The sequence below is a fragment of the Anomaloglossus baeobatrachus genome, chromosome 4 (genome assembly GCF_048569485.1).
Source record: "Anomaloglossus baeobatrachus isolate aAnoBae1 chromosome 4, aAnoBae1.hap1, whole genome shotgun sequence".
Classification (NCBI taxonomy): domain Eukaryota; kingdom Metazoa; phylum Chordata; class Amphibia; order Anura; family Aromobatidae; genus Anomaloglossus; species Anomaloglossus baeobatrachus.
The window spans coordinates 331,501,874-331,527,874 of record NC_134356.1 but is presented as its reverse complement, the minus strand read 5'-3'; the positions used below and the strand labels follow the sequence as shown (position 1 = coordinate 331,527,874).

The 26,001-nt window shown below is 42.5% G+C and overlaps 1 protein-coding gene across 1 annotated transcript in view; it reads left to right on the top strand.

Annotated features, from left to right (window-relative positions):
• Window positions 1-26,001, top strand: part of CTTNBP2 (cortactin binding protein 2) — a 245,981-nt gene that overhangs the window by 159,266 nt on the left and 60,714 nt on the right. The window contains exons 9-11 of the mRNA XM_075345037.1: window positions 15,150-15,267; window positions 17,961-18,233; window positions 22,678-22,773. Coding sequence (XP_075201152.1) covers window positions 15,150-15,267; window positions 17,961-18,233; window positions 22,678-22,773 — 487 coding nt within the window. The remainder of the gene's footprint in view (window positions 1-15,149; window positions 15,268-17,960; window positions 18,234-22,677; window positions 22,774-26,001) is intronic.

Below are 26,001 nucleotides of genomic sequence, written 5' to 3'. Positions count from 1 at the left end.
TTTTCATTTAGATTTGTCTTTCTTAGGAGGATATCTGTTTGTGCAGGTAACTATTACTGTCCATAATTATTAGGCAACTTAATAAAAACCAAATATATTCCCATCTCACTTGTTTATTTTCACCAGGTAAACCAATATAACTGCACAAAATTTAGAAATAAACATTTCTGACATGCAAAAATAAAACCCAAGAAAATTAGTGACCAATATAGCCACCTTTCTTTATGATGACACGCAACAGCCTACCATCCATAGATTCTGTCAGTTGCTTGATCTGTTTATGATCAACATTGCATGCTGCAGCCACCACAGCCTCCCAGACACTCTTCCGAGAGGTGTACTGTTTTCCCTCCCTGTAGATCTTACATTTTATGAGGGACTACAGGTTCTCTGTGGTGTTTAGATCAGGTGAACAAGGGGGCCATGTCAATATTTTTTCATCTTTTAGACTTTTACTGGACAGCTCACGTTGTGGTGTTGTTGGATGCATGTGATGGAGCATTGTCCTGCATGAAAATCATGTTTTTCTTGAACGATACCGACTTCTTCCTGTACCGCTGCTTGAAGAAGTTGTCTTCCAGAAACTGGCAGTTGAGCTTCACTCCATCCTCAACCCGAAAAGGTCCCACAAGTTCATCTTCGATGATACCAGCCCATACCAGTGACCCACCCCCATCTTGCTCGCGTCTGAATTGGAGTGGAGCTCTCTGCCCTTTACTGATCCAGCCTCTGGCCCATCTATCTGGCCCATCAAGAGTCACTCTCATTTCATCAGTCCATAAAACCTTTGAAAAATCAGTCTTAAGATATCTCTTGGCCAAGTCTTGACGTTTTATCTTATGTGTCTTGTTCAAAGGTGGTCGTTTTTCAGCCTTCCATACCTTGGCCATGTCCCTGAGTATGGCACACCTTGTGCTTTTTGATACTCCAGTAACGTTGCAGCTCTGAAATATGGCCAAACTTGTGTCAAATGGCATCTTGGCAGCTTCACTCTTGATTTTCCTTAATTCATGGGTAGTTATGGGTAGACATGTCAATTGTTTTTGCCATTTGGGTTTTGCACTGCAAAGCCGAGTTTTTGACCAAAGTTCTGCAACAAAAAGGCTGCAGTTTGAACTGCATAGCGCGGACAAGAAACCCAAATTCCCATAGACTTTGCTTGAAAAGCAGAACACAACCATTTTGGCATTAAACGCTGCAGTTGAAAAAGCAGCAAAAAGCAGGTAAAAAGCAAAGTGCGGACATAGCCTTAAGCCTATACAGCTTGGAGTAGGACAACATGTATGAAAATTGTCATGTGATCAAAATACTCATTTGCCTAATAATTCTGCACACAGTGTAATTTGAAAAAAGACCTAGGTCCATCTAGTTCAACCTTCCTCCACCAATTTCGAATGCTCATTCACCAATTCTTGACCTGCTTAAATGCCCCTTTTGACATGTGCTGCTTAACAATATTGGGAAGAGATTCCTTACCACATTTTTTTTCTATTGGGCTTTACCTGGTTTCACCCTCAATTTCAAGTGTGTATCAAAAAGATTCACAGGCTGGCAAATAGGATCTTAATATTGTCTATTTATGTTAATCGTTAATATCCAGTTTTAGGCCCTGTGCACACACTGCGTTTTTTGCTGCATATTTGCTGTGTTTTTTTGCTGCAGAAAAGGTGCGGTTTTTGTTCATAACCTTTCTGCAGTCATTTCCCAGCAAAATATATAGGAAATCCAAAATGCTGTGTGCTCACTGCATTTTTTTTCCTACATGTTTTGCTACAGAATTTCTGCAACAAAGAGATGGAGCATGTCACTTCTTTTCCACAGGTACCTGCGGTTTTGCCATAGATCATGGTTAAAAACCGCAGTGACCAACCTGTGGAAAAACCGCACCAAAACCGCAACAAACCGCGGTAAAACTGCATGTGGATTTTGGGTGCTTTTTGTGCGTTTTTTTGCTATGGTGCGGTATTCAGCCAGAGGGTGCAGATTTTACTTAAGAAATGCATCTACCCAGTGTGCACAGACCCTTAGTGATCCCTAACCCCTTCCCGACATCTGCCACACATTCAGTGCAGATATCAGCTGCGCACGTGTGTTGAGTGGGCTTAAGGCCTTATTCACACACTGCGTTTTTACCTTTTTTTGTTGCGTTTTTGCTGCAGAAATTCCTTGAGAAAATGGTTGAAACCTTTTTGCAGACATTCCCCAGCAAAACCTATGGAAAAAAAATTAGCTGTGCGCACACTGTTTTTTTCTCAAGAAAATTCTTTCAGTAGATTTTCTTGAGAAAAAGAGTGAGCATGTTACTGCTTTTCTGCAGCTAACTGCGTTATTCCCTCCATTGACTGTAATGTAATCTTGAAATCCCACAGGGAATAACGCAGGTAGCAAATTCTGTGTGTTTCATTGCGTTTTCCTGCGTTATTCCCGCATTATTTCACGTTTTTCGGGACATAATGTTCATCACTGCCCTGTGTTTTGCAGGGAAGTGATGTCATTATGACAGGAAGAGGAAGCTGAGAAGAGAGTAAACACACACACATCACACTCACATACAGACACAGACATATAGATTACACATAGAAATCAAACGTACATATCAAAAATAAAAAAACGAAAAAAAAACAAAACGTGTGCTCCGCCATATTTTTACCGTCCAGCCCAGTTAATCACACAGCAGCGGGCCGGTATTCTCAGGCTGGGAAGGGCGAGGGCCATAGTTAATGCCCCCCCTCCCGCAGCTGAGAATATCAGCCCGCAGCTGCCCCGGGACTGTCGCATCCATTATGCGACAGTCCCGGAGTGTCCCCAGCTCTTCCTGATTGCCGTGATGCGGTGGTAATGAAGGTAATAATGAGTTAATGGCAGCTATGCGATGCCACTAAGTCCAAGCTTAATCATGGCAGCGTCGATGAGACAGCTTACATGATTAATCCGTAAGTAAAGTGAATAAACACACCGAAAAAACCTTTATTTTAAATAAAATAACAAAAAAAACCCTCTTTCACCACTTTATTAATCCCCCCAACACACAGCTCCGGCGTAATCCACGCAGGTCCCACGACGCTTGTAGACTGATCCAGCCGCGTCTGACACACAGTACTTAATGCAGCCTCGTAACGAGACTGCAGGGGTAATTACAGGTCATTTCTCATGTTCGGTAATGTGAACACACTACCGCTTGCGAGAACTGCAGTGTGTCCTCACAGGGACTCTATCTATTGATTGATCTGTCCTCTATCTATTGATTATCTATCCATCTATCTATCCATCTATCTATCTATTATCTATCTATTATCTATCTATCTGTCTATCCATCTATTATCTATCCATTATCTATCTATATATCTATCTTTTCATCTGTCCATCTTTCTATCTATCCATTATCTATCTATCTATCTATCCATCATTCTATCTATCTATCAATTATCTATATTATCTATATTATTTATTGCTGTAAAAAACATTAAAAAACGCAGGGACCAACCTGCAAAAAACAGCACCAAAAACGCACCAAAATGCGGTAAAAATGCATGCGTTATTTGGTGCGTTCTATAAGCTGTGACAAATTACATTATATCCCAAATAAAGTTTTTTCTAAGTATTGAACGGTCAGTGATCCCTTCTATAGTATACTCTTTTCTTGTTTATGACATTTGTATAGTTTATATACTAGGAGATCCTGACGGGTGGTGCCCTTCCCATTATACATATTATTGGTGTGTTTTTTTAACGCAGGTGCGCTAATCCTTCACTCTCAAGACATTTGTTAAGAAAAATCCTTTTTCTAGTAGAGCCTAAAAGCTGTGCGTTAAACTGCTGACTCATGGTTAACTGCCGTGATTAGCACTGGTAAATTTTCTTCTAGTGAATTGATTAAAAGCAGCAGTTAAAGCAGTTGGCCACTACTTTTATAATGGTGGATTATCGTTAGGATAGGGCATTAATATCTAATTGGCTGTGGTCTGAGACCCGATACCCCCGCTGATCAGCTGTTTTTGGCAGCGGCAGCATGCGGCCAGAACTGCTCAGTTCCAGACCTTCCCCGTCATCTGATAGTTGTCACGGCTGGGTACAGCACATCCGCTTCCAATTCAAATCACTAGGAGGAGGATGTGTAGCACCCGGCATCCGCCGCAATCAGAAGATGAAGCATCTCCAGAACTGAGCATTTCTGGCCTGCCGCTAGCACCGAAAATTGCTGATCCATGAGGGTCTCGGATGTCGGACCCCAGCCGGTCAGACATTGATGACCTATCCTAAGGATTATCCATCAATGTAAAAGTAGTGTCCAACATCTTTAATTAAGTCTTAGGGGTAATTTGCACGTTGCGACATCGCTACTGCGATATCGTCGGGGTCAAATCGAAAGTGACGTACATCCGGCGCCGGTAACGACGTCACACCGTGTAAAGCCTAGGATAGAAGATGAACGAGCGTTAAACAGTCAAAAATCGGTGATCTGTGTCACGTCGTTTATTTTCATAATGTCGGTGCGTCCGCAGGTACGATGTTCTTTGTCGTTCCTGCAGCAGCACACATCGCTGTGTGTAAACCCGCAGGAGCGACAAACATGTCCTTACCTGCATCCACCGGCAATGCGGAAGGGAGAAGGTGGGTGGGATGTTTACATCCCGCTCATCTCTGCCCCTCCGCTTCTATTGGCCGGCCGATTAGTGACGCCTTCGGCAGTCACAGCAACGTCGCCGACCAGGTAAGTGCGTGTGAAGCTGCCGTAGCGATAATGTTCACTACGGCAGCTATCACAAGATATTGCATGTGCGACGGGGGAGGGTACTATCGCGCTTGGCATCGCTATCATCGGCTAGCGAAGTCGCAGCGTGCAAAGTACCACCTAACATACCCCAAAATGATACCACTAAACCTATAGCTTACTTCACAAAAACAAACAAACAAACAAGGAATCATACAGCTCCATTGATGAACAAATAAAAATGTTATGGCTTTTAGAGACCAGTGAAACAATCCAAATGCTATTAAACAAAAAAAGCTTTGGGAATTGCAGTGATTTATTTTTTTACCGTTTTTTACACTATCTTATACTTTTTTTGCCTCTCAAAAAAGCGATAGGGCTTATTTTTGGAGTAAAGCGGGCTTCATACGCTAAGAGATCGCTACAGCGATCTCGTTGGTGTCACGGATTTTGTGACGCACATCCGGCCGCTGTAGCGATGCCGTTGCGTTTGACACCTATGAGCGATTTTGCATTGTCGCAAAAACGTGCAAAATCGCTCATTGGCAACATGGGGGTCCATTCTCAATTCTCGTTACTGCAGCAGTAACGAAGTTGTTCCTCGTTCCTGCGGCAGCACACATCGCTCCGTGTGACACCGCAGGAATGAGGAACATCTCCTTACCTGCCTCCCGGCCACAATGCGGAAGGAAGGAGGTGGGTGGGATGTTCGTCCCGCTCATCTCCGCCCCTCCGCTTCTATTGGGCGGCAGTTCAGTGACGCTGCTGTGACGATGCTGTGACGCTGAACGAACCGCCCCCTTAGAAAGGAGGCGGTTCGCCGGTCACAGCGACGTTGCAGGGAAGGTAAGTAGTGTGACAGGTCCGGGCGATGTTGTGCGTCACGGGCAGAGATTTGCCCGTGTCGCACAACCGATGGGGGCGGGTACGCACGATGGCGATATCAGTACCGATATCCCAGTGTGTAAAGCGGCCTTTAGTCTTATTCTTGGAGAAACATCTTTTGGGTTAGTTTACTCCCCCAAAATAGTGAACCCCCTCCTCCCATGAGACTCATACTTACCAGACCTCGGACGTGTGCGTGGCTCTCAGGTCTTCCCTGTGTTCTCTGGTGGGCACTCCAGGCAGGTATGTTGCACGCTGTCCTTCCCTGCTTCTGGATGCTACACTCACATACATCAGATCGTACACACACACACACTCACACACACACACACACCAGTCAGATCGCACACAGAATCACCGATCATATCGCACACTCAATCACCGTGGGTCGGCGATCACTGCAGGTCCTCCCGCTCGGCATCTAGTGAGTGTGATGGCAGGGTGCCCACTGTTTATAATGAAGTATCCTTCAGTATTCTTTAACTTTTTTAGCTTCATGGACACTAATAGGGCTAATTTTCGGGGTAGAGATTATATTTAAGTCTTGCTTTGAAAATTCTGAAAATCCCTGCTAGGGCTTATTTTTGGAAAAACATGGTAGTAAAGTGAATGGTGAGATTCAAAACTACCAGCATATCCAGCAAAAAAAAATAAAAAAAGAAGCACAGAAATTGTCTCAGTCATGAAGGGGTTAATTATTTCCACAAACGGTAATTAGTAGCAAAGTACAGTACAGAATGCTAGGGAAACAAATGACGGGGTGCACAGATAATATGATGCGTAGTACCCAGTGATCTTTACTCACAGTAACGACAGTGGTAAATGACATTGCTCCAGCTGTGTGAGGGTCTCGTTTCTTTATGCTTATTTCACAGAAGACCTTTCTTTCACCGTAAGATGGAGCCAAGTTACATGGAAGAGGAAATGTGGAGTCACCAGGAGAGCACCACCTGCTAGTTGTTTGAGAATACTATTCATGCTTAGCCAAATAGTTTACAGCACAGCCTGTGCCCACCATGTACATGCCAGCAAAGGTCTCTTTATTAGTTACCCACATATTTCTATTACATGTTTTCTTTTCGCTGTAAATAACACCATAATCCAGCATAACAGATGATCTCATATAACACTCCCTAAGTACGTTTTTGTGAAGTTCTGTTTAGACACATAATTCCATTTATTCTTGAAATTTTAGTTAGGGCTCTTGCAGATGACTGTATTTTTAGTTCAAATGTTATCCGACAAAAAAATTTGGATAGGAATCAGACCAATGTTATTCAATAAAGCAATGCACATGTCCAATTTTCTTTCCTCTGATCGAATGGTCTGAGAAAAAAAACACAGCATGCATGGTTTGCCTCCGAGAATCAGATGGCACTTGGCCATTCACATGTACGAGTCTGCAAAAAATAATCAAACCACACGCTTATGACATCTGAGTGCTGTCAGATTTACATGGACTGACATAAAGGAGAAGGTGAAGAAACTTTTTATTTTCCACCTCTGAGAAAAGTAGATCATAGTCTGATTAGCATAATTGAACCGGTTTTCTCGGATGGAGGGAATACATATGGTTGTGTGAATCAAGCCTTCCTCTGAGCTTGTATTAGAGTAATGCAAAAATATATGCACAACTTGAGAAGCCCATGGTACAGCTGCATGTACGCTAAAATTAAAATCTATCATTAAAGCACCATTCCAGCTTTTTTTATTGCACTGCTAGAGTGGCACTTAAATCTAAGTCCCCTGACACCTGGCTTATACTATCCTTCTAGAGGCTTCATCTTCTTTCACCACCAGTGATTTGAGACCTGCCGGTAGATCCAGTTTTTATTGAGCACGTTAGAGGTCGCAACTGGTTAACCGGGATTGGCGGGTCTAACCAGGTCTTGTTTTTTTAAAAAAAACAAACAAATGGTGACTGCAAGTAACCTGAGTGCCGTCACCGCTCATTGCGCGGCTCAGACATTCTCTGCCGAAGCCCTCAGCGGGCGGTCATGTTCTATGGTTGTTCGCTGTAACTTCAGATGTAGCAGAGCTGGAACTGTCGTGGGATGTCTTTTGGATTACGTTGGATCTGGATGTTTTGAAAAAAGTATTTTAACCCCAAATTTTTAAAAAATGACCTTTATTTAAACAAAGCTAAAAATGACTCACAGACATAGATACATTCAATGTCTCAACTGGGTTCAATCAATTGAGGGATAGATATATAGCAATGCACAATATTTGTTTTTCCCTTTGACACTCCAACAAACAGCAAGAATTTTTTTCTTCCTCCAAGTGTTGAAAAATAACTGTCTCAAGAGGATAAAAAGGAAAAAAATGCAGATATTATAACCATCAAGGGGTTTGTGTATATAACTCTTACTGATACTCATAATATTAACTCTCCAAAGCCCCTTACTACATTCACTGCCACTATTTGGTAGAGGAGCCGACCATGGAGACAAAAAAGGTTTTTATTTCGTCTTCATGTCCAGCTCCAAATCCCCACCCAGGTATTGACCAATAGTTGTGACCCCTAACAATCAAATATCACCCCCAATATCATGGAGTGCACAGAAGGGGTCATTCACTACAGAACAGTGACTTAAGATCAGCAAAAACACATCATCTGAACTGTTATTTTAGAAAATTTCCATAGCAAAACAATCCAACACACATATGGCATAGATAATATAAATTAAGATAAGGAATCCAATATCTATAACTCATTCCTTAATAGAAATTCTTGATAGATGAATTAGTTATCACATATCCACTGAAGATTATCCTGAAGAGAAGTACTTTATAAATGTACTTCTTCCTAGAAGCAGTTGCTTTCACAGGTGTGATATGTCCAAGGTTCCTTTTGATAATGGTTAGACACACTGTGCTTGATTGATAGCTTCACAATCCCAAGATACAATTTACACCTCACACCTCGACGCGTTTCCCCCCTTGTATGATAAAACCAAGAGGTTCATCAGGAGGTTTCATTGATCCATGAGTTTAATATCAACATTCAATATGGATCCCATATACCCCAGATAGAGCACAAACGGACTGACAGAGCGGGGCCACTACAGCAATGATTTGCGGGCCCACATGTCCTAAAATCACATGGGCTGGCACAATGTCAAGATAGCCCCCGTCACGGAGAATCCCGGACCCAGGATAACAGCACGGCGTGGCAACTGCAACTGCTTCTAGGAAGAAGGACATTTATAAAGTACTTCTCTTCAGGATAATCTTCAGTGGATATGTGATAACTAATTCATCTATCAAGAATTTCTATTAAGGAATGAGTTATAGATATTGGATTCCTTATCTTAATTTATATTATCTATGCCATATGTGTGTTGGATTGTTTTGCTATGGAAATTTTCTAAAATAACAGTTCAGATGATGTGTTTTTGCTGATCTTAAAGGGAACCTGTCATCAGGAATTTGGCTTTCAACCTAAACGTTTCCCCCTCTGCAGCTCGTGGGCTGCATTCTAGGAAGGTTTTTGTACTTTTTGTGCCCCTTTTTAAACCAAAATAAACACTTTATAAACTTGTACCTTTCTGTTTGAAAATCTTGTTAATTTTCCATGGGGGCGGGCCGTGTGGCGTCCGTTGCTGTAGCTTACGCCGTCCCCCATGCTCCAAATCATGCCTCATAACGCCGCCCACTGCGCCGAGGTCCCGTGCACGCCGGGACACCTAGTGACGTGGTCGCATGCACGAGAGTATGGGCGGCGCTGTGATTGCATCGCAAGTGCGCGCCCATACTCTCGTGTGCGCGCTCTCCCCTCTGTACGTCGCTCAGATCCTCTGCTTCTCCTGTGCTCCGCTCCTCCCATCTATTTCCTGCTGCAGGGTACGATGGGAAGGAGGTGACGTCGGGCCGGCGCAGAACGCTGGAGGCAGTGGGGAAAGGGCGGGCACGAGAGTATGGGCGGGCACTTGCGATGCAATCACAGCGCCGCCCATACTCTCGTGCATGCGACCACGTCACTAGGTGTCCCGGCGTGCACGGGACCTCGGCGCAGTGGGCGGCGTTATGAGGCATGATTTGGAGCATGGGGGACGGCGTAAGCTACAGCAACGGACGCCACACGGCCCGCCCCCATGGAAAATTAACAAGATTTTCAAACAGAAAGGTACAAGTTTATAAAGTGTTTATTTTGGTTTAAAAAGGGGCACAAAAAGTACAGAAACCTTCCTAGAATGCAGCCCACGAGCTGCAGAGGGGGAAACGTTTAGGTTGAAAGCCAAATTCCTGATGACAGGTTCCCTTTAAGTCACTGTTCTGTAGTGAATGACCCCTTCTGTGCACTCCATGATATTGGGGGTGATATTTGATTGTTAGGGGTCACAACTATTGGTCAATACCTGGGTGGGGATTTGGAGCTGGACATGAAGACGAAATAAAAACCTTTTTTGTCTCCATGGTCGGCTCCTCTACCAAATAGTGGCAGTGAATGTAGTAAGGGGCTTTGGAGAGTTAATATTATGAGTATCAGTAAGAGTTATATACACAAACCCCTTGATGGTTATAATATCTGCATTTTTTTCCTTTTTATCCTCTTGAGACAGTTATTTTTCAACACTTGGAGGAAGAAAAAAATTCTTGCTGTGTTTGTTGGAGTGTCAAAGGGAAAAACAAATATTGTGCATTGCTATATATCTATCCCTCAATTGATTGAACCCAGTTGAGACATTGAATGTATCTATGTCTGTGAGTCATTTTTAGCTTTGTTTAAATAAAGGTCATTTTTTAAAAATTTGGGGTTAAAATACTTTTTTGAACTAATTTTTGACCCCCTCTATATATCTATTTGTATACGAAAAAGAAATCTGGATGTTTTGGGGTTAATAAAGGGGTGTTTTTTTGTATATTATTTTAAAGTATTTTTGGTTAGTCAAACAGGCACATGTAATGTTTGATACAATGGTAAATCCAGTCCTGTTAAATAAATGGGCATAAAGGTTAGTGTTATGTGAAATATAAAAAATTATCCTCCTTTTAGGTTACTTTTTTTAATTTCCCCTTAAAATCTTTAGCCATGAATGATAGCTTGTCGAGGATTTTTTATTTATCATCTGCCTCAGCACTGTTCATGTATAAATAATAGATTTCTTCTGCTGGAGAGATTTTATGCTTTCTGGCCAAAGGCAATAAATGAATGCAGCTAGTCATTGGCTCCCTCTGTGGTGTATTCTTCAGAGATTTTCTAGATTTCTCCTTAGCTTTACTAAACAGCATTTTATTGTAGACGTTAAATGCCTCATTGTTTATGGTTTCGTTTTTAATAGTTAAGTGTAGTGGTAATGCAGTTTCCCAGCATTTGACTATAAAGTGATTGTCGATAGAAAATAACTACGGTATGTTTAAATCAGATTTCTTTTTACAGTTTTTTAGGAATTTTTCATATTACAATCTATATTAAAAAACAAAATTAGTCTTGCAGTTTTCACAGGGCTATTTTAGATTTGTACTTCCTGTCCCTTAGAGAAGAGTTTTCAGTAGGCTCATTATCACCAAAGGCAAGAATACAATGTCTGGCAACACAGCTCAAAACACAGGATCCACAATTCATAATAGGACCTGTCACAGAAGACCCTACTTCCTTCCATTCACAATGACTTTTACATACACTCGTTAGAGGCTTTACTACAAAAGATGGGGTCTGAATCTGTCTTTTACTAGTATTGTACATATAAATTTCCTGAAACAAAAGGAAGGTGTCTAAAGTACTCCCAGTGACCAGAGTGGACATTGTGATATGGAAAACATTGTCAATTTTCTTTAAATTATTGTTTAACACAAAAACTAGTTGTATAAAAAAAAGGCAATTTTCTGATCACACATTCCCTTTAAAGCCTGCTTTACACGGTACGATCTATCGTGCAATTTCACGATCGATCGTACCCGCCCCCATCGTTTGTGCGTCACGGGCAATTATTTGCCTGTGGTGCACAAAGTCGTTAACCCCCGTCACATGCACTTACCTGCTGTGCGACGTCGCTGTGGGCGGCGAACATCCTCTTCCTGAAGAGGGAGGGACGTTCGGCGTCACAGCGACGTCACACAGCGGCCGGCCATTAGAAGCGGAGGGGCAGAGATGAGCAGGACGTAAACATCCCGCCCACCTCCTTCCTTCCGCATAGCCGGCGGGAGCCGCGGGACGGAGGTAAGCTGTGTTCATCGTTCCCGGGGTGTCACACGGAGCGGCGTGTGCTACCCCGGGAACGATGAGCAACCGGCGCCATTTTAATTAAACGAGATTATGAAACCGAGCGACGAGTACACGACTCACGATTTGTGAGCGATACTGCGTCGCTCGGAGGTGTCACACAGGCCGACGTCGTGTACGATGCCAGATGTGCGTCACAAAAGCCGTGACCCTGACGATCTATCGCATGATAGATCGTCTCGTGTAAAGCACCCTTAAGACTCATTTAACTATTGGATACCATTGATATGTCTTTTAGGGTGGATGTGTTTAAAATTACTAAAATGCACAAATAACAAGTAATGACAGTGTATAGAGGTTTTACCATTTAGTCTTTATTAGTTTACACTACCGGACTGGGGTCATGACTAAGAAAAACATCTGTGTTTAGTTGGCATTCCTAAAAAATGTTTACATCAAATGATTATGGTGGAATAGGAAAGAAGGCATCTTGATCTACATTGTTAAAATGTACATTTGTTGGCAGTCAGTGTTGCATTTGTCATTCATCATCTATAGCACACATGAAAGACCAGCCCTCCGGTGATTTAGGACCCTTATTGATCTGGCTATCATTGGGGGTGCCAGTGATCAGACCCTAACTAATCTATCTTTTTTGTTTTTAAAAATAGAATACCACTTTTAAGCTAGCCTAAAGGCCCCTTTACACACTGAGACTTTCTAGCGATCCCACCAGCGATCCCGACCTATCCGGGATCGCTGGAAAGTCTCTGGTGAGTTGTCAAACAGGCAAACCTGGCCAACGACGCAGCAGCGATACGGATCTGCAGAACAACCTAGCTGGTCGTTGGGGACGAGTCAAAGCAGCTATTTGAAAAGGAAGTCGCTAACAAAGTCGTTGTAACGGTGTCAAACACAACGATGCTTGCTGCGCAGCGGGAAACAAAGGACCAAAAAATGTTCCTGAGAGATGTGTAGCGATCAGCGACCTCACAGCAGGGGCCAGGTCGCTGATGCGTGTCACACACTGCAATGTCGTTTGGTAGGTCGCTATTACGTCACAAAACCGGTGACGTTACAGCGATATCTCTAGCGATGTTGCAGTGTATAAAGGGGCCTTTACACATATGAGCATTGAATTATATGCTAATGAGCCTCAAGTGTATTGAGTGTGTTAATGCACTTGTAGCTCTTTCTGCTGCTCTATACCTACCTGCTGTCTCTGACTGACAGACAGGTCACTCTTATTTCAATGACCTGCTTTCCCTACTGACATCTCTTGATAGCACTGTCAGTGCCTGGGGCGGTGCATGCGCAGTAAACTCCTCACAATGTCACAAGACCTAATGAGTCGATCTGTGCATGAGCCCCTCCAGGCACTGATGTTGCTGGTGAGAGATCTCAGTAGGGAAAAGCAGGCCAATAAAATATGAGTGACCTTCAGTTAAAAGCAGACAAATTCCAACATTGGATTTCTACAAACAAGGTAAGGATTAAATCAAAATGCTCGTTCATCAGATGAAATGATCTTTTATGCAGCAGATAATAATAATATTTATTCATGTGTATAGCGCTGTTAATTGCACAGTGCTTTACACACATTGGCAACACTGTCCCCTTTTGAGCTCACAATCTAAAGTCCCTATCTGTATGTTTTTGGAGTGCCCGGAGGAAACCCACGCAAACACAGGGAGAACATACAAACGCGTTGCAGATGTTGTCCTTGGTGGGAATTTAACCCAGGACCCCAGTGCTGCAAGGCTGCAGTGCTAACCACTGAGCCACCATGCCACCCTGATCATCGTTATTGGTGTGTAAACAGAACTCACTCTACGGAGAACTATAGCAGGCTGTGTGCACTCAGCGACTAAGTATAGATCGCTCAGTGCGCTTCGTTTATTTTGGTCTGCCTATGTAAACAGGCATTTAAATGACTGCTGATCAGTTAAAGTTTACAGATCGGCGATCGTATCACGCGGCCGTTAGTTCAAGTAAACAGGCTTTTAAGGGGTATTCGTATCTCTAAGATCCTTTCCCTATATGTAATAAGTGGAATAATACTAATTTTACCAAATACCATCAATTAGAAATATAGTATAGTTCTCCTGATATAGACATGTCTCTTACCTCATGTACAGGGCATTGCATCTTAGGTATACATGATTTTGTCCATTCATATAGTGACAGTTAGTTGCTTGTAAACATAACCATGGATACCTAATCTGCAATACCCTGCACATGAGGTATGAGGCATGGCTATATCAGGAAGACCTATACTACATTTCTAATTGGAGGTATTTGCTAATATTATTATTATTACATCCACTATATATTAGGATAGGATCCTGGAGATGGGAAAACCCATTTAAGTATATCATAACAGTTATTAGGAGAACCCTCCAACTTCCATTTGGAAATTACATTAATTGGCAGTAAGAAGATGATTGATGAGAGATGCTAAACAGGCAGTCGAAGTCTCGGTGGCTACACAGAAAGGGTCAAATGAGAGTTTCTGAGGGCATTCCTAATGGTCATGTCACACACAACGACAGCGACGACGACGTCGCTGCTAAGTCACCATTTTCTGTGTCGTAGCAGCGACCTTGCTAGCGATGTCGCTGTGTGTGACATCCAGCAACGACCTGGCCCCTGCTGTGAGGTCGCCGGTCGTTGCTGAATGTCCTGGACCATTTTTTGGACGTTGCTCTCCCGCTGTGAAGCACACATCGCTGTGTGTGACAGCGAGAGAGCGACGAACTGAATGTGCAGGGAGCAGGGAGACGGCTTCTAGCAGCCTGCGGTAAGCTGTAACCAAGGTAAACATCGGGTAACCAAGCGAAGTGCTTTGCTTGGTTACCCGATATTTACCTTGGTTACTAGCGTCCGCCGCTCTCAGGCTGCCAGTGCCGGCTCCCTGCACGCGTAGCCAAGTAGCCAAAGGTTTGCTTATTAACCCGATGTGTACTCTGGCTACTAGTGCAGGGAGCCAACGCTAAGCGGTGTGCGCTGGTAACCAAGGTAAATATCGGGTAACCAGCGAAGCATTTTGCTTGGTTACCCGATATTTACCTTAGTTACCAAGCGCAGCATCACTTCCACGCGTCGCTGCTGGCTGGGGTCTGGTCACTGGTCGCTGGTGAGATCTGCCTGTTTGACAGCTCACCAGCGACCATGTAACGACGCAGCAGCGATCCTGATAAGGTCAGATCGTTGTCGTGATCGCTTCTGCGTCGCTACTTGTGACCCTAGCTTAACTCCTACATTGATGTTTCCTCCACTGCTCACTGTATTTAAAATCGTAAGAGAAATTGTGTTCTGTATTGATGAGCTGATCTGCAGCTGATATTCTGTCCCTAATCCTCCTCAAACTAATTCTGATCTTTTCAGGATTGCTTGGAAATCCTATGCAGTCACTCTGGTCTGGAGCCAGATAAGAAAGATAAGTGTAACCGGACAGTGCATGATGTGGCAACAGATGACTGCAAACAGCTTCTGGAGAATCTTAGTGAGTGAACTTTACTCTTTATTTATCATGTTATTCTGGTGGCTCAACATTTAAGCTGCATAGATCGCCCATAGTCGTAAAGTCTTACCACGTAATCCTATTATAGTCTAGGAAGACAGATTATCACGTTCCATCTATTCATTTTCAGAGGAAATCTAAGCAATATAATAGTTTCTTCTTTTAGAATTCTAATACTGTGTAATCAGGGATGCAATATATGACATAATGGCATATTCCACTACATCTGCCTATATTGATTGAGATTCCCAAAATTGTGCACACGTGATTACATCTGTTATATTGTTGATATATACAGTTACTTCATAAACATGTCACCCATATTATATATATATATATATATATATATATATATATATATATATATATATATATATATATATATATATATATATATATATATATATGTATATGTATATATATATGTATATATATATATAAAATATAATATTCTTAATAAATTCATTTACTATCACAGGGGTATGTAATATACTATAGTATAGTTAGACATTTGTGTATTTTTTTAGAGTACATTGGTGAGGCATTCTGAATGCCAGGACTTCCATTGATCCTTAGAATGAAGGGACCCAGTGCCAGCTGGCTTAGGATTGCAACTTCTCAGTGTTTCCATCACTGCTGTGCAGGAGACTATTAGTTTGTAAGAAATAAATCTCCATATGTCAGCTTTCTAGAGCACCGGCGACATTACACTATGAATTCGCAGATCCACTTTAGTGCCCGCTCGTTGTTAACCCTCAGTTGTTTTGTATTTAATTCCTTCTGGTACTGAAGTGGTTAAGGTCCATTTCTATAGGTAATGAGCTAACAGAGGTAGTTGTAACCTCAGCTGCAGCCACTCCCTTCTGCTATAAGTATCCACTCCTCACTCCTTCCTAAGCCGGCTATAGCACATGCCTATGCTGTGCACTTGGAAGGAGCCAGTCGATGGAGAAAGCTGAGTTGTCACTTCAGTTGCAGCTATGAGGTTACTGCTAGAGAGTTATTTGTTGTCTTTCCACACCTGTTTGTCTTTCCTACCTCGTGTTGTCTTAATGGGAACCTGTCAGCAGAAATTTCCCCTAAAACCTAAAAGATTCCCCCTCTGCAGCTCCTGGGCTGCATTCTAGAAAGGTCCCTGTTATTATTGTGCCCCTTTCTGACCAAAATACAGAGTTTATAAAGTGGTACCTTTTTGGATTTGGATTCTGTAAATGTGACACGGGGGCGGGCTGCCTGATGGCCGTTAGTCTGCCTCCTGCCGCTTTAGGCCGTCCCCCATCACTCCTTTCCATAGCTGTGGACGCCGCCCAGTGCTCCACAGGTCCCCGCGCATGCCCAGTGCTCATCTCTTGTGGATGAGCACTGTGCCCAGTGTCACCGCTGGTGACGTGCGTGCAGGCTTTAGATTATGGGCGGTGCTGTGATGTTTATTACCAAGCAACCGCCCATAATCGCGGGACCGCGCTTTCCCCCTCGGCGTCCTTCGTTCTGCGCAAGCGCGGTGCTGCTGACCCCACGTCACCTCCTTTCCATCTTGCCCTGAGGCAGGAAATAGATGGAAAGGAGGTGACGCCGAGGGGGAAAGCGCGGTCCCGCGATTATGGGCGGTTGCTTGGTAATAAACATCACAGCACCGCCCATAATCTAAAGCCTGCGCGCACGTCACCAGCGGTGACACTGGGCACAGTGCTCATCCACGAGAGATGAGCAATGGGCATGCGCGGGGACCTGTGGAGCACTGGGCGCCGTCCACCGCTATGGAAAGGAGTGATGGGGGACGGCCTAAAGCGGCAGGAGGCAGACTAACGGCCATCAGGCAGCCCGCCCCCGTGTCACATTTACAGAATCCAAATCCAAAAAGGTACCACTTTATAAACTCTGTATTTTGGTCAGAAAGGGGGCACACTAATAACAGGGACCTTTCTAGAATGCAGCCCAGGAGCTGCAGAGGGGGAATCTTTTAAGTTTTAGGGGAAATTTCTGCTGACAGGTTCCCTTTAAGCAGTGGCAAGACTACCATCTCGCTGCCCTTCACTAGTCAGGGTTAGTTCAAGGCCAGCGAGGTCCTTGATCTGCATAAAGGGTAAAGGATCAGTTAGGGATGTTAGAGAGTGCAGGGATCAGCCTCAGGTGAGTGTTAGGGAGATGGGAGTGGGTCATGTCCTAACGCCAGGGCCTCCCGTTGTATTGTTACCCTGGTGTTCCCCCTGTGTTACGCTGCTCGCCGGGTGCCCTCTTGGACCTGGCTTAACAGGTGCAGTCAGGTCGTGACACCTGCCTTCATTTAAAAACCAAAATTGGTGCCTTGTGACATGTCACCTGGTAACCCAATTAGGCAGTTGTTTCCTAGTCTCCAAACAGCATTACTTTGTTCATCTGTTCAGGTTAAAGCTTGATTGACATTGTGCTGACAGTAGAGGAAGAAGCTTGGCAGCAGTCTAACCATGCCATTCCGTATGTCGGCTTGTAATACCTATCAAATTTAAATATGTACAGTATATATGAGTGTACGTATATATTTATATTTAGGTAGAGTAACTCTTTAAAATTTACCATTGCTAATCTGAACATCTACAAATAGATAAAATTGATTGTTTTGGATTCATTGATTTATCATAAGCCAGTAAAATAAATGTAAAAGATAATAATTACAATGGATATAAATTTATTTGCAGATGGACTCCGGATCCCTGTTAAGATTTTTCTGGATGATCATATTCTCATAAGCGACAGCCCAAGTGATTTTGATAGCGAGGGCATCTGTTATCTGCGTGTTCTCAGACAAACAACATGGGATGATTTTTCAGCGGCTGTGAGTCAGGCTGTATTGAACCATTTAAGTGTTATTATGTCTGATGGATGGGAAAGTCAAGAAGCCATGACATTTAATAACTGTACAGAATCCAACCTTGGACTTGGGGCAATCACGGACCTGTCATTCAAGCTAGGTACTGAGATTCTTGTAAGATACATGGTCCTCATGGATGTAGAGCCATTGCTGCATGTTTAACTGTTTCTTTATAATCAAACGATTTATATTTGTGTATAATTAATAGGATGCTTTAGAATAATCATCCAAGGCTGGGACAGACATTGGAGGTTGTGACAATTTGATCCTCTTTGGTAAAAGTAAGAACAGTTATGGCCAAAAGTGTTGGCATCCTTAAAATTGTTTCAGAAACTGTAGTATTTCTCACAGAAAATTATTGCAATTACATGTTTTGTCATATAAGTCTTTTTCCTTTGTATATATTGGAACAACAAAAAAAACAGAGGGAAAAAAGGCAAATTGGACATAATTTCACACAGAACTCCAAATATGGGCCGTACAAAATTGTTGGCATCCTCAACTTAATATTTGCCTGCACACCCTTTGGAATAAATAACTGCAATCAGTCGCTTCCCATACCCATCAACAAGCTTCTCACACCTCTGAACTGGAATTATGGACCACTTTTGTTTTGCAAACATATCCAGGTCTCTCATATTTGAAAGATGCCTTCTCTTAACAGCAATTTTAAGATCTCTCCATAGGTGTAAAAGGGGATTTAAATCAGGACTCATTGCTGGACACTTCAGAACTCTCCACATTTTGTTTCCATTCATTTATTTGTGCTTCTTGAAGTGTGTTTGAGGTCATTGTCTTTCTGGAACACCCATGACCTAGGACACAAACCCAGTTTTCTGACACTGGGCACTACATTGTGACAACTAATCCATTGGTAATTTTCAGATTTCATGATGCCTTGCACACAGTCAAGGCACACAGTGCCAGAGGCATCAAAACAGCCCCAAAACATCTTTAAACCTCCACCATATTTGACTGTAGGTACTATGTTCTCTTCTTTGTAGGCCTCAATCTAGTTTTGGTATACAGTAGAATGATGTTCTCTACTAAAAAGCTGTGTCTTGGTCTCATTTGTACATAACACGCTTTCCCAGAAAAATTTTGACTTGTATATATTTTGGCAAACAGCAGTCTAACGTGTTCATGTTTCTCTGTGAGCATGCGTATCCTCCTGGGTCTCCTGCCATGGTGTTTCATTCATTCATTCATTCATTCACAGGTCAACAGATAATTTGTGCTGATACTGATGCACCCTAAGCCTGCAGGACAGGTGGAATTTCTTTAGAACTTGATTGGGACTGCTTAACCACCATGCAGACTATTCTGTATTGCAACCTTTCATAAATTTTTATCTGACGTCCAGGAGATTAGCAACAGGGCCATGAGTTGTAAACTTTCTGATTATGTTGTGCACTGTTGAAAACGAAACATCAAATCTCTGGAGATGGACTTTTAACCTTACGATTGTTGATATATTTCTACAATTTTGATTCTCAAGTCCTCAGACAGTTCTCTTCTTTTTCTGATTTCCATGCTTATTTTGGCATACAGACACACAATGCAAAGAATGAGTCAACTTATCCCATTTTTATCTGATTTCAAGTGTGATTTTCATATGGCCCACACCTGTTAATTGCCAAAGGTGAGTTTGAACGTGCAGTACATGGTTGAAATAAGATTGTTTACCCACAGTTTTGAAAAGATTACAAGAACAATTTTGTCTGGCCCATTTTTAAGGTTTTGTGTGAAATTATGTCTAATTTGCCTCTTTTTCTTTGTTTCTGTTGTTCCAATAAGCATTATGGAAATAAACAGGCGTATAAGAGAACATGTGGTAATTGCAATAATTTTCTGGGATAAATCCTTCATTTTCCGGAACAATTTTAAAGGTGCCAGCAATTTTGGCTATGACTAAACTGACAAGCAAAAGGGTAACAATGTTTTGAACTTTTGACTTTCAGGCTCCATATCTCACCATCCAATACAGCTTTGAACATGAGACTACCATCATTTTATAGACAATCATCTATACTAACTCGTATATAAATGTAACTTGCAACTATATAGCATATATGATTACTTTTGCAGATTCTTGTCATGTCACTGCATTGTAACTGTTTTGCTCATAAAAATTAAATTAAAATTTTTATTATTTTGTAAATCCACCTTTGGCTTTCAACACTGCCTGAATCCTTCTGGACAATCAGATTGAAGCATATCTCGACTGAAATCTGCTCCCAGATTTCACTTTCCTATTGTTGGTGCAAACTGGTTGACTTAGTTGGGTTTGTGTACAGCGTTTTCTTCAACTCTACCCACAAGTGTTCAATTGGTGACTGTGGGGGTCAATCCAGCACCTCTACTTTATTGTCATTGAATCATTTCTTTGCTAATCTCAACATATGCTTCAGGTTGTTTTCCTGCTGAAACACTATATCGCCCTTCTCATACACATTGTACTCGAGTACACGATGTAAGGATACTCGCATGTAACTCAGCATTGAGACCATTATTGATCCTGGTCAAGTATATAACACCTTTTGGCTGTGAAACAACCTCTTATCAGGCTTCTTCCACCAAACTTGACATTTCCTTTAAATTCTTGTTTGTTAGCCCCTTTTTCTCTTGTTTCTGTCAAACCCATTTTCACCCTTCGGGGCCTAATTTGTTGACTTTCATCTCATCTCTCCGAATCACCCCTTTCCAATCTTTTACTGTCCACTTTTTGTAGTGGACAAATGCTCACATTGATATCGTCTGGCCAGACTCTACACTTTTAGATGCTGCAAGCAGAGGCAACTTTGTACCTGCTGGATTGGAAAAGTGCAGGGACAAGGAAGGTGTTCGTATTCAGCAATGATCCAACCAGCTTCAGAGCAGTGCTTGTAAGCTATTAGCAAAGAGCTTGCAAGCGCATGATCTTTACCTAGGAAATTGGCCACCTTTAATTGATTGCAGAGGTTTGTGGCAACTTTGGGAATGAGCAGTAAACTATAGAATTAAAAATCCCTCAGTTAGAACTGAAAGAGTTTTTAATAAGGTATAAATTGAAAACTTCCTTATTTAAACAAGCATTTTCCAATAATACCCATTTAATAACATGAGACAAGCCTTCTTAAGAGGCCTTTCCATCATAATGTAGTTTTACAGTGTAAATTATGATGAATTTGTCAGCTGTACTTGAACACACTCCCTTGCCGCTAAGCTCAGTGCGTTCCTTGCCGCTAAGCTCAGTGCGCTCCTTGCCGTTAAGCTCAGTGCGTTTTTCAAAAAGTTGGCGGAACTGTCTAAAGGTGGTAAAAAAAAAAAAAAAAAGACAAAATTGCACACTTTCGACAAGTAGAAGTTGTACAAAAAAAGGTCATTATTTGAAACAGTTTTACACCATATTCCGGATTAATTGGGGGCAAAGTCTTAAGGCCCCGTCACACACAACGACATCGCTAACGAGATTGTTGCTGCGTCACCGTTTCCGTGACGAAGCAGCGATCTCGTTATGTGTGACACCTACCAGCGATCAGGCCCCTGCTGTGAGATCTCTAGTCTTTGCTGAATGGTTGGGACCATTTTCTTCAAAGGCGATGTCCTGCTGGGTAGGATGCATGGCTGTGTTTGACGCCCACCAACGACCTCCTAACATGGTCCTAATGCCCGCCGAGATCGTTATACAGGTCGCTGATCGTTACTGCATCATTGGTAAGATCTAACTGTGTGACATCTCACCAGCGACCTCCCAGCAACTTACCAGCGATCCTGATCAGGTCACGTTTTCGGGATCGCTGGTAAGTCGTTAAATGTGATGGGGGCTTTATAGTTTTTGTACTTAATGTAGAAGCATATCTATATCCTGTTTACATATTGCTCGAAGGTGATCGAAGTCCATATAAAAAGAGTAAAATTGCTATTTGATTCAGCATTTGAGATTTTACTTTCCATTTGTTTCATTGTTGTCCGGAGATCAGGGGGATTTCATCTACCTGGTGAGAACACAGGCATGTCTGGACTTCACCATGTCTGTGAATGCATTGCTGACAGTGGGGTATAGATGTGAAAATAAATCCATGCCTTCCCCACAGCTTATGTCATTACATTTCCGCATCAGATGGAATGTAGATTACAAGCAGCACTTATTATTAAGATATACAGTATTTAATAATGAAAGGCAGTTTAATTCTTCTTTTCATTTTAATAATTAAAGACGGCCATCCAAGCCAACTTGCAAAAATAAGTAAATAAATGTATTAAATAACAAATTGAATAATTAAATGTATTGAGTGCAAAGGCTTGTAAAGATAATACGATCAGTCACTCCGCTGCCGCCAATCACCGGGCTCAACTGCCATGCTGATGTACTGAGCCCAGTGATTGGTTGAAGTGACAGCAACAGTTTTTTGTTTTTGTTTTTTTTTACATGGAGGAAACCTATGTCACAAAAAAAAAATTAAACCTGAAAAAAGAATTCCATAGTTTTCAACTTGTGCTAGTTTTAATCAGATTTCTATTGAAAAATATTGTCTGTTTTATTTATTGCATTTTGCTTTCAGGAAATTCTACCTGGTCTGTTGGTCAAATTTTCCTCCAATCACCATGGGAATTTCTCAGAATGAGCAAGGTGGATCAAGTAACAGTCTTCATGCCAGGTATGGGGACGTTATTGGGGCTTCATTACAGATGCATTCATAATTGTTGCGGTGTTATGCTAGTTTAGTGTGATATAACAGTGCAGGTAACGCTCAGAACACAGATGGATCTCTGATATTCTTCATTTTAGCCCTAGCCTCATTACTTGCTATCCCTATCGCTTAAGCAGTTTTTTTTAAAAAAAATAAAAAAAAAAATTAGTCAGAGTTAACACTCTAAATTCAGTCTATGGCCTCAGAAAATACAGTCTAACTTTGTGACTGGAGCCATAAGAAAGGTTTGATGATTGGGAGATCTCTTGCTCATCTGTATTGCTGTAAAATATATGATAGCACATATGAGAAGCACCCGTGAGATAGGAGATTTATGTTTGTCTAACAGAACTACTCACCTTGTCAGGTTGTGCGCCCTCGCACAACCTCGGTGATGGATGTGTAAATCCTCTGGGGAATGAGGGGCTGTCTCGGCTGGCGTTGTCTGATGTTAGGCTGGGTGGACCTGGAGAGATGACCGCTGGAGGTTCCTGGTTCACCAACTCCTGAATTCCTGGAACTTCTTGCGGCTCTGTGTCCTCCCGCTGGAGTTATCAGAGTGAATGAATGGGATCTATTGCTTTCTGCAGCTCTATACCGGAATCCCTTTAGGGAGTGAGCATATGTGAAAAGTAAAAATTGGTCTTTTGAGCGCTAGTAATAGATCTAGGTCTTTAGTTTTCTTGGAATTAATAGAGCTACAGAATAATAAAATAAAGCTCTTGTTTTCACAACGCGTTTCAGCAAGATCCACCTGAGGATAGCAAGTGGATCTTGCTGAAACGCGTTGTGAAAACAAGAGCTTTATTTTATTATTCTGTCACAAATAAAGCTGTATTAACTCCAAGAAAACTAAAGACCAATAGATCTATTACTAGCGCTCAAAAGACCAGTTTTTACTTTTCATCGGTATTGCTAAGACATCTGCCCATTAGAGCAGTGCTGGGGTATATAAATATGGAGATACTATTCTCCGCAAGCTGTACAGGTGAAATAGTGCTGTGTAAGGTAAATTGTGCCTGGGAGCAATTCATGTGTCAGTGCTTCTGCCTGGACTTTCAGAATGAGGCTCAGTGAAATAAGTCATCTGAGACACAGATATTCCCGTGAGACTCAAGACATGTTAGCATTCATTTAGGAAAAAGGTGACTCTTTCAGAAAGGAAAAGAACATCAGCTAACTACCATAAAGATAATAAAAAAAATCAATAGGAAATATGTATGGATTAAAATGGGTCCATGCCCCAGTTTCATAATGATAATAATTTTGTCCCCCACCAATATGACAAACATTTTTATATTTTTTTTTAAACTTCATCATTCATCACATATATTTTATGATATTCTGCACTAGTTGACCTCTACACAAATATGTGTTCTTTTCCTTTTCATGTAGTAATAATATTATTAGCAAATACCTCCATTTAGAAATGTAGTATAGTTCTCCTGATGTAGCCATGTCTCTTACCTCATGTGCAGGGCATTATACTTGGGTATCCATGGTTACATCTACTCATGTAGTGAGAGTTAGTTGCTAGTGGATGTAACCATGGATATCTAGGGTACAGTAATGCCCTGCACATTAGGTAAACAACATCGCTAATCAGAAGAACTGTACTACATTTCTAATTGAAGGTATTTGCCAATATCCTCTTCCTCTTCTTCCTCTAATTTCTCTTCTTCCACTTCTTCCTCCTCTTCCACTTCTTCCTCCTCTTCCACTTCTTCCTCCTCTTCCACTTCTTCCTCCTCTTCCACTTCTTCCTACTCATCCACTTCTTCCTCCTCCTCCACTTCTTTTTCCTCCTCCACTTCTTTTTCCTCCTCCACTTCTTTTTCCTCTTCCACTTCTTTTTCCTCTTCCACTTTTTCTTCCTCTGCCACTTTTTCTTCCTCTGCCACTTCTTCCTCCTCTGCCTCTTCTTCCTCCTGTTCCACTTCTTCCTCCTCTTCCTCCTCTTCATCACGGGGTTGTCTGGTGAAAACATGTTATTACCTGTTTATAGGATAGGTTATAACATATTGATCGGTGGGACTCTGACCACTGGCACTCAAACAAATCTGCAGAATGGGACATTTTTATTCCTGTTACAATGGAGTGGTTGTGTCCATGCGTGATCATCTCTCCATTCACTCCATATGGAGCTGCCAAGCACACGCTCAGCTTTTCTAGCCCTATATAGAATGAACGGAGCAGCGGTTGGACTTCCGACCTGCTGCTCCACTTTATAACAAAGATAAGTGCTCCAGGGATAAAAATTCCTTGTTTGGCCAATCAATTCATCCCACAGTTCAACCCCCATCCATCAGCAGGTTATCTTGTTTTCAATGGCCAACACCTTTAAAGGTCCAGTCACACTAAGCAACTTACCAGCGATCCCAACAACGATAGGGATCGCTGGTAAGTTGCTAGGAGGTTGCTGGTGAGATGTCACACTGCGACGCTCCAGCGATCCCACCAGCAACCTGACCTGGCAGGGATCGCTGGAGCGTCGCTACACGAGTTGCTGGTGAGCTCACCAGCAACCAGTGACCAGCCCCCAGCGCCGCGTGGAAGATGCTGCGCTTGGTAATTAAGGTAAATATTGGGTAACCAACCCGATATTTACCTTGGTTACCAGCGCACGGAGCTACACGTGCAGAGAGCAGGGAGCAGCGCACACTGAGCGCTGGCTCCCTGCTCTCCTAGTTACAGCACACATCGGGTTAATTACCCGATGTGTGCTGCAGCTAAATGTGCACAGAGCAGGGAGCAGCGCACAATGCTTAGCGCTGGCTCCCTGCTCTCCTAGTTACAGCACACATCGGGTTAATTACCCGATGTGTGCTGCAGCTACATGTGCACAGAGCAGGGAGCAGCGCACACTGCTTAGCGCTGGCTCCGTGCTCTCCTAGCTACAGCACACATCGGGTTAATTAACCCGATGTGTCCTGCAGCTACATGTGCACAGAGCAGGAGCCGGCACTGACAGTGAGAGCGGCGGAGGCTGGTAACAAAGGTAAATATCGGGTAACCAAGGACAGGGCTTCTTGGTTACCCGATGTTTACTGTGGTTACCAGCCTCCGCAGAAGCCGGCTCCTGCTGCCTGCACATTTAGTTGTTGCTGTCTCGCTGTCACACACAGCGATCTGTGCTTCACAGCGGGACAGCAACAACTAAAAAATGGCCCAGGACATTCAGCAACAACCAAAGAC